Genomic DNA, 11,383 nt, shown 5'->3' with positions numbered 1-11,383 from the left:
CTACCATTCAGCTGTCATCCATGGAGGCTTCCTGCGGTGGTATGTGAAGATCCAAATGGTCAGGCTGATCACGCATAGCATGAGGATGAAGCAGAGGCCCAGCAGCATCCACTGTCTTCGGGTAGCCTGTCAGGGCTCCATGGCCATACCCAGGAAGTAGGTGGAGGGCAGCGTGCTGAGTATCGTGCTGTCCCAATCTAGTGACCGTTTTTCCAGGAAGTGTATCCTGTAGGCCAGACCCAGGACCACCAGGAACATGACAAAGCTCAGAAACAGCAGCATCCACTGCCCAAATGTAACCTGGTCAGGCTTCATCTGCAGACCCAGTAATGCCACTTTGTTTGTGCTTCTTTCTGTGGAAGACAGGAACATCTCACAGAGCAGGGCCTTACGGTCCCTTGCGGCTGTTGGGGGATCTGATTGCTATTGGATTTTTCTCTAAGCCTCAGGACACAGGTGAGGAAATTGCTCCAGAAGGAGGAAGAGAAAAAATAGAAGGAAGAGAAGGATATAGGCATAGGAAGGGTGACATATCCCATGGAACATAGGAGATGAGAGGCTGACTCTCCGCTCAGACACCAGTCTGGCAGTCTAGCTGGGTGGTGTGCAAGAAGAAACTGAGTCAGGGCTGTGCACGGGCTGTGGTCTTAGCCAAAGCCTGTACCAAACCAGGTAGAGACAGGTTAGCCAGCAGCAGTGCTGTGCCAGCTCACGTTGGGCCGTGGATAGGCTGAGAGTTATGGCTGGGTCAGGGGAGGGAAATAGCCCAGGGGAGGGAAGGGCCTCGCGTTACACTAAGGCTGGGCCCAGGGTCAGACTAAGGAATCTTCAAAGAAACAGGTGAATTCTGGCCAGCCCAGGATTTCTCCTTGCCACACATTCTCAGCCACTAGCCAGTTCAGCAGTGGCTTGAAGTAGGTCATGAGGGCCTTTGCAGACATGTTGGACTGCCCAGTCAGCTCCTTTAGGACCTCTGGCCAGGGTCTGCTCGAGCCCAGCTTCAGGGCATTCCTGGGTAGTGGGGGTAACTGTAAGACTATGCTTGTACTTCTGGGACCCCTTGGAATCCCTCTGGGGCTTTGCCAGACAGAATCTTCCCATAGAGCTCAGCATAATGGATACAGTCGCCTGCTTTGAAATAAACTCATGTAAATTTGAAGTTCAGCTCAGTCACTTAGTTGCTGTTGTCTGAGCCTCAGTTCCAATAGTCATAAAATGGAGATACTAACAGTATCTACCTTATAGGTTTGCTGCAACGCAGATTGGGAATAAATGTTAACTGCTGCTGGAGATGTTTATTAGACTGTTGTGATCATTATTCTCCTGGACTCAAATAGGCGCAAAATCTGAGCCATTATCCTAAGAGGTGTTTAGCATCAGTGGGCAGAAGCAGCTCTTCAATCCTTTCTGGTCTTACAAGGTTTAGAAGGACTCAAGGTCTCATGAGCATGGGTGATGTTCTATGTAGCACCTGCAGCACTGAACAAATGTCAGCTGTCTCCAGACACACCCAGTGCTAGGTGGCAGGTGGTAGTTTCGGCTTAGCCTATTGCACTCTCACTGGGAGTACAGGGTGCCAAAGTCAGGGCTCCAGGCTCCTCACCCTGACCCTCTGCAGAGCAGTGGTGGGCAGATGTTGATCCCTCTCAACCTGTTGTTCCTTGATCTAACCAAGAAAGAGGTGAGGCCTCGAGGCTCAGAGAGCAATGTAGGGTCTGGGATAACAGGGACCCAGATTCAAAACCCAGCAGTGCTACTTCTGGGCTCTGTAACTTCTCACATACAAATTAAAGCCTCTCTGAGACTGAATTTCCTCTTCAATAAATGGGCTCCGTGAATGCTTCCCCATGGTAAGGATTAAATTACATAACGACTGAAGAGGACTTTGTAGCTCTTGAAGACTTGCATTACTTAATCAACAACTGGGAAGGAATGAGGTGGAGAAGCTACAGGTTAGCAGATTCTTGGCAGACACTATTGCAGAAGAATGTGTTTAGTTAGGATCCCTGAGAAATTAAGGTTAAAAAGTTGTCAAGATTGAAAGAAGAAGGAAAAAAAGCCAAAATGAAGTCCACGAATAACTCTAGAAGTTTTAACAGATGCTAGATCTGGAATAAAATGAAAAAAAAAAAAACTAGAAGGGGGAAGCTTAAGTCTCTGAAAATCTATCCGTTCAGAAACAAGACCATAGGCCAGTGGGGCAGGATGTGTGACCTGAGCCCCGCCTGCAGCTGGTGTAGATGGCACAGAAGGCCGAGGATGCAAAGCTGGCAGCTGGTACTGCTTGGAACCCCCAACTCTAAAGTGACAATGACAGGCCTTTGTTTTAAAGTGAACGAAGCCAGAACCCCCCCCCTCCCCAGTTGGCTGGGAGAGGCAGAGGAACTTTGGGAAATTGAATGGAGTTCACTTTGACTCTCCATTTCCAACACCTGGGCAGGGTATTTGCATTTAGGAGGATGAATCAAAGGTATCAAAATCAAGTTTTGAGATACATTAGGCATATTCAGGTTCAATAATATGCCCTCTGTAGTCCCAGATACTTGGGAAAGCTGAAATACAAGGATCTCTTGAGGTCCAGGGATTTAGCTCAGTGGCACTATGCTTGCCTTGCAAGTGCAAGGTCCTGAGTTTGATCTCAGGAACTGCAAAAATAGAAAGAAAAAGAAAAAAAAAAAAAGGATCTTTTGAGTCTGGAGTTTGAGGCTGACCTGGGCTACATAACAAAATTGTATTTCACAAAAGGCAAAAGAGCAGCCAAAAATCTCTTCTTTCCAGGAAATGGAGAGAAACCCTAAATAAACCTCTGGAATGAACCCATCTCACCTTTTTTTTTTTTTTTTTTTTTTTTTTTTTTTTTTGTGTGGTACTAGGGATTGAATCTAGAGCTTCATGCCCTAGATGTTCCACCACTAAGCTACATCCCCAGCCCTTCACCTACTCTTAGTTCATCTCAATTATCCCATGCCTGAGTTCACAAATATCCCCTGTCATATCCTTGAGGAGGTGGATATGAGACTTGAGTGACCTTTCTCATTCTTGGCATCTTCAAGAATAAACTTTCTCTATTACAATGCTTGTTGTTTCAGTGATTTGTGTACCATGCAGCAGGCTCAACCAGCCAGGTTGAGTAACACCTGCTCCCCCTTACCTCCTGCCTTCCTGCTCTCCCTTGCTTAGCCCACATTCCACTCTGCTGCCATTTCACCTTGCCCAATGCTTACAACATCCTCGTTTCTCAGAAGCCTCTCATCTGTCCACTGCCCAGACAATGGTGATTAAGGTTATAATCTTGGGAGATTCGGGGTCTTCCTGAATCAGGGGTCTGTATGGCATTGTAGGGGGACTGGTGAGCAAGAGTGAGCGACAACTGGTCATCTGCTTTGGAGCCAAGTCAGACCCTAAAAGGTCTATAAATCCCGGTGAGAGCGGGGAAGAAAGTGGTGAGAACAGCTGAGGTCAAAGGCCTCACCAAGTAGGTGGGGTAAAGGGGGGAATTAAAGTGAGTGGGTGTAAAGAAAACAGACATCCAGTGGGCCGGCGATTCAGCTCAGTGGAGCCAGGCCTGATTTGCAAGAGCAAGGTCTTGAGTTCCATTCCTGGTATCACAAAAACAGCAGCAACAACAACAACAAACCAGACATCTGCTCTTTCTCGAGTACTGAGATCCTTCCACGGTCTTCAAGCACAATCTCTTCACCCTCTCTGTACATTCAATCAAAGCCTTTTCTACGGCTTCCTCATATTATAGAATTTATTTCATGATCTATTTCCCTCTGCTGGATTTAGAGTGGTTGGCTGGCATTGGCACAAGTAAATTTTTGCTGAATGAACACATGATGGGTAGCCAGAGACAAGAATGCAAGGAGGAGAGAGGTGCTTTTACGTTGACTACATTCAGAAAAGCACAAAGCTAGGCACCAGCTGTCTTTGCACCATCCCCATAGTGTGAAAGGGTAGAAGAGCAAATAGAGGAGTCACTGGTCATGCAAGCTGCATCCCGCCCTGTGAGTAAAGCCCAGGGAGCCAGTCCTGCAATCCCTTCTGGCTTGCTGTTTACAGGCATACTGCATGGTAAAATCACAAATACACCCTCTAAGTACGCAAGTACACTAAATTAGGTGGCATTCTTAGTCCTCTGGGAGGTGGGAATAAGATTCAAAGGAACTCTGACCAATTAGGGAAATGGACACATTGAAATTAGTAGAAGTCAATGGAAAAAAGACCCCATCAGTGGGTGGACACACATCCCGATGGTTGGAGTAGACTTGAGGTTATTCTCACCAGAGCCAGCATCCTTTAACTGATGGAGGCAACAGGGTGAAAGATAACATGTTTTGGAGTAAGTTCTGAGTTCAAAGCGTGACTGCTTTTTGCTACATTAATGACACGATAATCCTGTGGCCTCCCTGACTTTTTGTTTCATCGTTTGTAAAAGGCACATAATAATATTTACTTTGCAAAGTTAAGAGCTACTAATACGAAACATATCAGAGAGCCTGCTATGTCATAAGAACTGCTTTGTACTTTCATTTCAGGTCCCCCAGCCTCTCCAAGTCTGTTTTAAGACCAAAAGAAAATAAAACAAAACACCACAAAGCAGGAGGGACAATTTGATTTCCTGTGTGTGTGTGTGTGTGCACATGTGTGCTAGCAGGGGGGTGGGCAACAGTGTCTGACTATAAGGCGGTCAACAAGAGGAGCTGTGCTTCAATTCATGTAGGAAAAGACTGCAGTCTGACAGGAGGGAGATCTAGCATTAGAATGTAAGCTCCGCAAAGTTCTGTCCAGGTACCCCAGGGTGACTGGGTGAGGAGAGGGCGCCCTGAGCAGGGATCCTTACAAGGGAGATGGAGCAACTGAGGACAAGTGAAGGAGGAGACCACTCACCCCAGGATCTTCCCAGCAGTGTAGGAGCCAGAGATGTCACACTAGTGCAGCGGACCCATATGGCCCGAGGCAGTGCACAGTGCCTCATGAAGCTGAAACTGGAGCACTAAGCTAAAGAAATACCTGGAACACAAGGTCAGATTGGGGGACAGGATCAGGGTTGAGAGGCCCCAAGCCACTTCAGGTTGGCCGCTCCAGTTTGCAGTGGCCACAAGGGTGCAAGCCAGCTGTCACCACCTGGGCACAGGATCCCCGGGCAAGGCCCTACCTTGAGTTGATCCTAGAATACCAGGGCTCTCCTCATGGAGCCTTGTGAACCAACAGTCACCCCAACCCTATCTCCCCCTTTCCTGTCCTCCTCTGGGGCCAGCAGGGCTGTTCAACTTGAACATTCCCACCATCTCTGCCCTTCACACAGGACCGAATGGATCAAAGGATCCCAAGGCACAGACCTAAGAGGGCTGTGCAATCTGATGGGATGAAGGAGGTAGCATTTGGCTCTGAGGTCTTGCTGGAAATTCTCAGCCTCATCCCACATCTCCCAAACCTCACTTCCCAGAGCTGACTCTGCAGACTGGGCCCAAACCTTTACCGAATGTAGGGCACCCTGGCAGAAACATGGAACTTGGCACCTGGGTCAAAGTCATCTTCTGTCCGAGGAACAGGTGGGCACAGGCCCTGGTGCTTTAACCTAGCAGGAGAAAAACAGGGCCCTGATGCAAGCATCTGAAGTACGTCAGAGCATTTTCTGTTTTCTGTTCTAAAGCACTTGTGTGTCTATCAAAACTGGACCTGGCGTGCAGACAACACTAGATGCATTTTCATTCATTAAATAACTGGAAACACTTGGGACTGGGAATTGGAATCAAAACGTAATAGCAGTTAACACTGACTGAGTACTTCCCCTGTGCTCTAAACTGTGCTCAGGACCCCTGCGCTCACAGGCCTGGTCTCTGGAGGGGTATCACATAGGAAACAGGCAGGGCCAGGTCCCTGCTCGTGTCCATCCTAATGAAAAAGGACAGATTATGGGCCAATAAACACATAATTTCATCTACTAAATAGTGCTGAGAACAGAACAGAGAAACATCCCTGTGGCAAGGTACTACTATTGTGTCCTTTTTACAGATGAGAAAACCAAGATTTAGAGATCGTGGAAGTGGTGCCTGGACACAGAACTAGTTCCTGGCAGACTGAGTACTGAGTACAGGCAGCTTTTGTCCCTCTGAGCTGTGCTCTTGTGGGAAATCATGGGACTGACTGTCTCTGAGCCTTCTTATAAAATGACTGCGAAATGGGGATAAAATGACCCATCTTTGGGATAAGCCAAAGTCTACGGGAAGGCTCACTGTTGTGTTGTTGGTTCACTGGTACCTCTGAACCAGCCCCTGGGGTTAGCAGATTGTTAGGAGGATCTTCTGAGGGTTCCTTGCTCAAGCCCCAGGGAGCTGCGAGCCCTCACTCAGCCCTGGGGTTTGTTGGCTGATTTGGTGGTAGTTGTGGCTGGTAGAAAAGGAAAAGGTTTCCTGTGGAGGTTGGGGTGGGTAGGGGGAGTGCTGACGGAGGAAGCACAGTCAAAACTCTGCTACCATGAGTGAGACCTGCACCAGAAATCACAGCTGGGGGGTGGAAGGAGTGGCACCCAGCCCTGCCACTGCTGGGATGTGACTTTGGACTAGACATGTGGCCTCTGAGTGCGGGCTGCTGCCTCTGGGAGGTGAATATTTTGAATGAGCACAACACAGAGTGGTCACAAAGGGGCTTCAGGCCTCACACGGTATAGCCCATATCATCCTGTGTCCAGCAGCCTTTAACTGGTCAGTCTGACTCATACTTGATATGGAAAAGCCCCAATCATCAGCATTTAATATCCAATCACATGCCCTGCTTGACTGCTGGTGGGCTCCTTTGTCAGCTTGGGGATGCCAGGCCTCTGGCAGGCATGGCTGTGTGTTGGGGGCAGTGGGCCTGCCTCCCTCCTTGGGCACTTTGTCCAAGAGGGCAAGTGCTCAGGCCCTCCTCATCTGTCTTCCTGGTCTCACTGTGGGGAGAAGGAAGGGAGGGAGGTGAAGGGGCTTGCTTGGTGGTCAATGTTCTCTTCTTGGAGAATCCCAGTTGCAATCATGATGGGTTTCCTAGCAACCAGGGAGCAGGGGAAGACCACCAGGATCTCTTTTCTCATAGATGAGACTGAAGCACCTAGAGAGGTTAAGAGACCTGCTCAGTGCTGGTGCCAGCTTCAGAATAAGGCCTCAGGGTTGCCTCGGCTGGGTCTATGCCCTACAGCATGGCTGCCTTTGTCTGGCGACAGCAAACACCTCACACTGCCCTGGTGTGTTTCCCTAGGCCTGAGGGTCACCAACATTGTACCTCCACTCTACTTTCAAAGAAGAAGTTATCAGCACTCTCTGGCAGTGGTGGTCAAGCTCTGCCCAACACCAGGTATGGGGATGGAGCCGAGAGCACAGGGCAGCCACATTCCTCACCTGAGGTTCCACCACTCCTGGTTGTAGATGTCCTTCTGGATGGTGCCATCGAAGACCTTCCAGTGAAACACATCCACCAGATAGCTGAAGGGGATGAAGGCGATCTTCTCCAGGGCGATGCCCATCAGAAAGTTGATTTCTTCCTCTGGGATGGGATCAGGGCAATCAGGAGGTAGCTCCTGGCTGGCCCTTCTTTAGCCTTGCCTGGAGGGCCCCTGCACTCCCTCACCCAAGCCGCAACCCCAGGCTCAGGCTGCCTTCCCACTGTCCCCTTGGTCCCCACGACCTGAGTCCTGGAGCTGGAGGCTTAGGAGGCCTGTGGTGAACAGGTACTTGTGGGAAGAGGCAGAGAGAGTGGCCATTGACCCCACAGCGTCCCCAAAAGCAGGGTTGGCACCTTCACGGAAGATGACAGAGAGGTTCTGGTATTGCAAGAAGTACTGGATATGACCCATCTGGTGGAAGATGGAGAGCAGGTCTTCTATGGTCACTTCAGTGCATTTCTTTACCCTAGAGTTACAGAGTAAGGATCAAGAGCATGGGAATGCACTGGGAAGACTGGGTTACTTCTCCATTTAGACTCCTTTAAGGAACTGGCATGGATGGGCTGGAGACCAGAGGGCCTTGGCTGCTATCCTTCCCCACGCCAGGCCTCATCTCCTCATCTCAGTGACCAAGGCCATGGCTGTCACATCTGACTGCTGTTCTGTGCTTTGGGCTCACATCCCGCTCCCCTGGCCAGGCCTCCCCCTGCCTATTCCTTGCCTATGTGGCCTAAGACAGGCTGACAGGGCATAGGTGGGGGAGTGGAGGTATAGTGCTGGCTGCAGACTGTGTAGGTGGTAGGTACCTGAAGTCATTGCCAGTGTAGAAGTCCCAGGCCGAGGTTTGGCATTCCACCTCCCGCCCATCAGTCAGCATCTCCAGCATGGACTTGTTCCAGAAATCAGGTGGGGCAGACAGCAGCCCCAAGGAGGTGAAGAATTTGTCAGCTTCTTTGAACATTTTCTCAGGCTTCCAGTGCTGTCAGGAAGAGGGAGCTCATATGCACTGCCCTGTTCACCCAGGGGGCCTGAGGGTAGAGACATCTGGGGGCCAAGCACTGACCTGGCTTTTCATAATTCTTGTGATGTCGGTGGGGGGCTTCTGAGGGAAAGGCAGAACCAGGTCTAGGATCTTGACCCAGGACTGAGCCCACATGTTCCTGGAAGGAGAGCGGAGGAATTAAGAGGAGGTGAAAACAGTCTGTGTGCTGACTGAGTACCCACCTCTGTCACCAATGGGCCCTCACCCAGGAGATGGGCAGGGATGGGCCCCCGCAAATTGATGAGTTCGGGCCGGTAGTGGCGGTGCAGGGCACGGCGCACATATGCGTGCAGGTTCAGGTAGAGTGGCTGCAGCTCCCGGTAAAGTTGCTCCAGGTCTCTCTCCAGGGTGTTTGACTCATACTTAGCACACCACAAAGCTCCCATGTCTTTGTAGCCTAGGACAGCAGAGGGGACTTGCCAGGCACTCGCTATACCACCCTTTAGCCCTGACCTTGCAGGCAGAAGACCCAGGAGCCTTCTTGGGAAGCTGTTCAACCTCCCTGGTCCCCTGGATCTTCATCCGCCAAATGGGAATATTACCGCCCAAGGCCACTGTCCGTGTTGGATCAGATCAGAGAAGGGAGTGCACGGAGTGAAGTCCCAGTACGAGCTCCTCTCCATGCCTGCAAGGCTCTGCCCTCTCTAGTCCATGCCAAGTCTTTCCTTATCTTCACTATGCCTGCAAAGTCCTGTCCTCTGTCACCCAGCTTGGGCATTTTTTCAACCATAGGCCTGTGGCCACATGGCCTTCTTTCAGATTCTCCAAAACTCTGCCTCCCTCCCCCTGTGAGGCTTCTGCCTAGGATGCTTTCTGCCTCCTTCTTGCCTGGCTCTTGGCCATGTTTGAGGCATGGGTAAATGCTGGAGGCTTTTCTCATTTTCTCCCTCTGCAGCATCATCATAAGTGGTGTTAAAGACGAGGTTTACTTGACTATGGTACTCCCTGCAGGACTGCAAGCCCGCTGCTGGCATCTGTCTACGTGGCCTCAGAACCTCCCTAGTGTCCAGCACATGACAGGAGCACTGCTGATATTTGTGGGGCCCGGTTACGAGCCTGTAGCTCCCTTCTCCAGGGTCCTGTGCTTTGCGCCCCCCCCCCGCCTTCTTGGGCACTGTCCTGAGACCATGTCATGTCTAGACTGCTCACCATTGAGCTGTGCAGCTTTGTTGCTGAGCTGCACATAGCGCCAGAAGACGGGGCGGAGCACGCGACCCACAGAGTCCCGGCAGCCCTCCCAGGCCCACAGCAGCACCTTCTGGTCCCTGGAGGTGGCCATGATTTCTTCAAGGTCTGCACCCAGAAAAGGAGTCACACTGGACCCCCATGCTCTCTTGCCTCTGCCCTTATTCACCCTGGGTCACCTCCCCCACAAGGGAGCACAGTTGGGGTTGGGAGGTCCACCTCTCCCAAGGGGCTGGTCTTGGGCACTTACCAGGCTCAAGAGGCATGCAGGGCCCCTCATCCAGGCACACCTGGCCCAGGCTATATGTGGTCTTCATGTAGGCCAGAAGCTCGTTGTACTGGGGGGGGACAGGTGTCACTCAGGGCAGGCCTTGTCCCCTTGGGCTGTCACCAGCACTAGCCCCACAAACCAGAAGAGGTGGGTCCGGCTGAAGCACCCACCCTCCTCCCCTAGAGGAAGTTCTGCTTCTGCTTTGCCGATCCACCTCCTGCCCCAGACACTGACTCCCCACCAGGAGTGACCCTCCCATCCCTGGGCTAGGGAGGGTGTGCCTGGAGCCCTGGGGCTCTGTCTGTCACCTCCCAGAGCTCATTTTTGGCCTTTTTTTCTGTCGTGGGACATGTGATCATCCCTGGGGCTATGTAGGGCTGTGTCTTCTCTTTTCACCCTTAGACCTGATTCTGCACACAGTGCACATGCAGTAAAGGGAGACACCAAATTAGGAGACATAGGGTGTAGAAATACAAGGTTGAGTGCATGTCCATGCGTACTTGAGCCTGGTTTCAGCACTGCCAGCCCTTGGCGATTCCCCACTACTCTGACACATATGGTCCGAGGAGTCAGCCCCATCTGCCCCCGACGGAATTCCTTGTCAGACTCTTTTCCCTCTACTCAGAGACTGACTCTACCATGTGTCATGCTTAGCCCAGAACTACCGTCCCTTCATATGGGCTGACATCGTGACCAGAGAAACTGACAATAACCCCCAGAATATGGTCTGTTGTGGTCAAAGTATATTTGAAGTATAAGAAAAGAAAGAAAGAAATCAGCGATGATGATTCTGGTTAAACTGATCAACTGAACTCAAAGGGAAGTCTCTCCTGCCTCAAGCCTGAAGATATCAAATTTGATAAAAGATAAGCTTCTGAAAATACAAAATGCAGAGCTGAACTGGAAAGGAAGGAAGGAGACTCTTCAGTTGTTACAGGTGAAGAGGACACCTGTGGCAGCAAGTGGGGACTGAAGCCCTGAGGCCACATGGGAGGTTGCTGTGCCACTGTCCACAGAGCTGTGGCACCGGAGTATGGATAGCGGCAGATCACCTTCTGTGGGGCATAAGCAACACTTCCATCAAGCTGGGAGCTGGGAGATGGCTTTTAAGTAGGCCCTGCGAGAAGCAGGTGTATGCATGGGTCTCTGCAGAATCTGTTCCAGCTGAGTGAGGATGGCTCCTGGTTCAAGTTTATCAAATAGAAGAGGAAACTCTAGTGCCATGAGGGACTATAAGAATAACCAACACCCCCACCACCACTAGGAGGCTTTGTGTATCAGAATCCATACAAGAGGAGATGATGATTAAGATGCTAATAAAAAAAAAAAATGGTGCCAGGTACCACAACAGCAACAGAACTTTGCAGTTTTCTGGATATTATTCTTTTCTTTGTTTTTTGGGTTTTTTTTTAATGGAATCTGCTGAATGTCTATAATTTTGTTCAGATGACTGCAGAACCTGGAA

At 50.5% G+C, this 11,383-nt stretch overlaps 1 protein-coding gene across 1 annotated transcript in view; it reads right to left on the bottom strand.

Annotated features, from left to right (window-relative positions):
- Nucleotides 1-11,383, bottom strand: part of LOC104857117 (angiotensin-converting enzyme-like protein Ace3) — a 14,629-nt gene continuing 3,246 nt past the window's right edge. The window contains 11 exon segments of the mRNA XM_033767409.1: nt 1-372; nt 819-1,011; nt 4,891-5,013; nt 5,483-5,581; nt 7,377-7,521; nt 7,663-7,886; nt 8,227-8,399; nt 8,484-8,581; nt 8,668-8,859; nt 9,612-9,755; nt 9,898-9,985. Coding sequence (XP_033623300.1) covers nt 1-372; nt 819-1,011; nt 4,891-5,013; nt 5,483-5,581; nt 7,377-7,521; nt 7,663-7,886; nt 8,227-8,399; nt 8,484-8,581; nt 8,668-8,859; nt 9,612-9,755; nt 9,898-9,985 — 1,851 coding nt within the window.

The sequence above is a fragment of the Fukomys damarensis genome, unplaced genomic scaffold (genome assembly GCF_012274545.1).
Source record: "Fukomys damarensis isolate Sample0158 unplaced genomic scaffold, DMR_v1.0_HiC HiC_scaffold_23, whole genome shotgun sequence".
In the NCBI taxonomy this organism is placed as follows: Eukaryota; Metazoa; Chordata; class Mammalia; order Rodentia; family Bathyergidae; genus Fukomys; species Fukomys damarensis.
The sequence above is the reverse complement of the archived record's forward strand: the minus strand, read 5'-3'. Positions and strand labels throughout refer to the sequence as shown.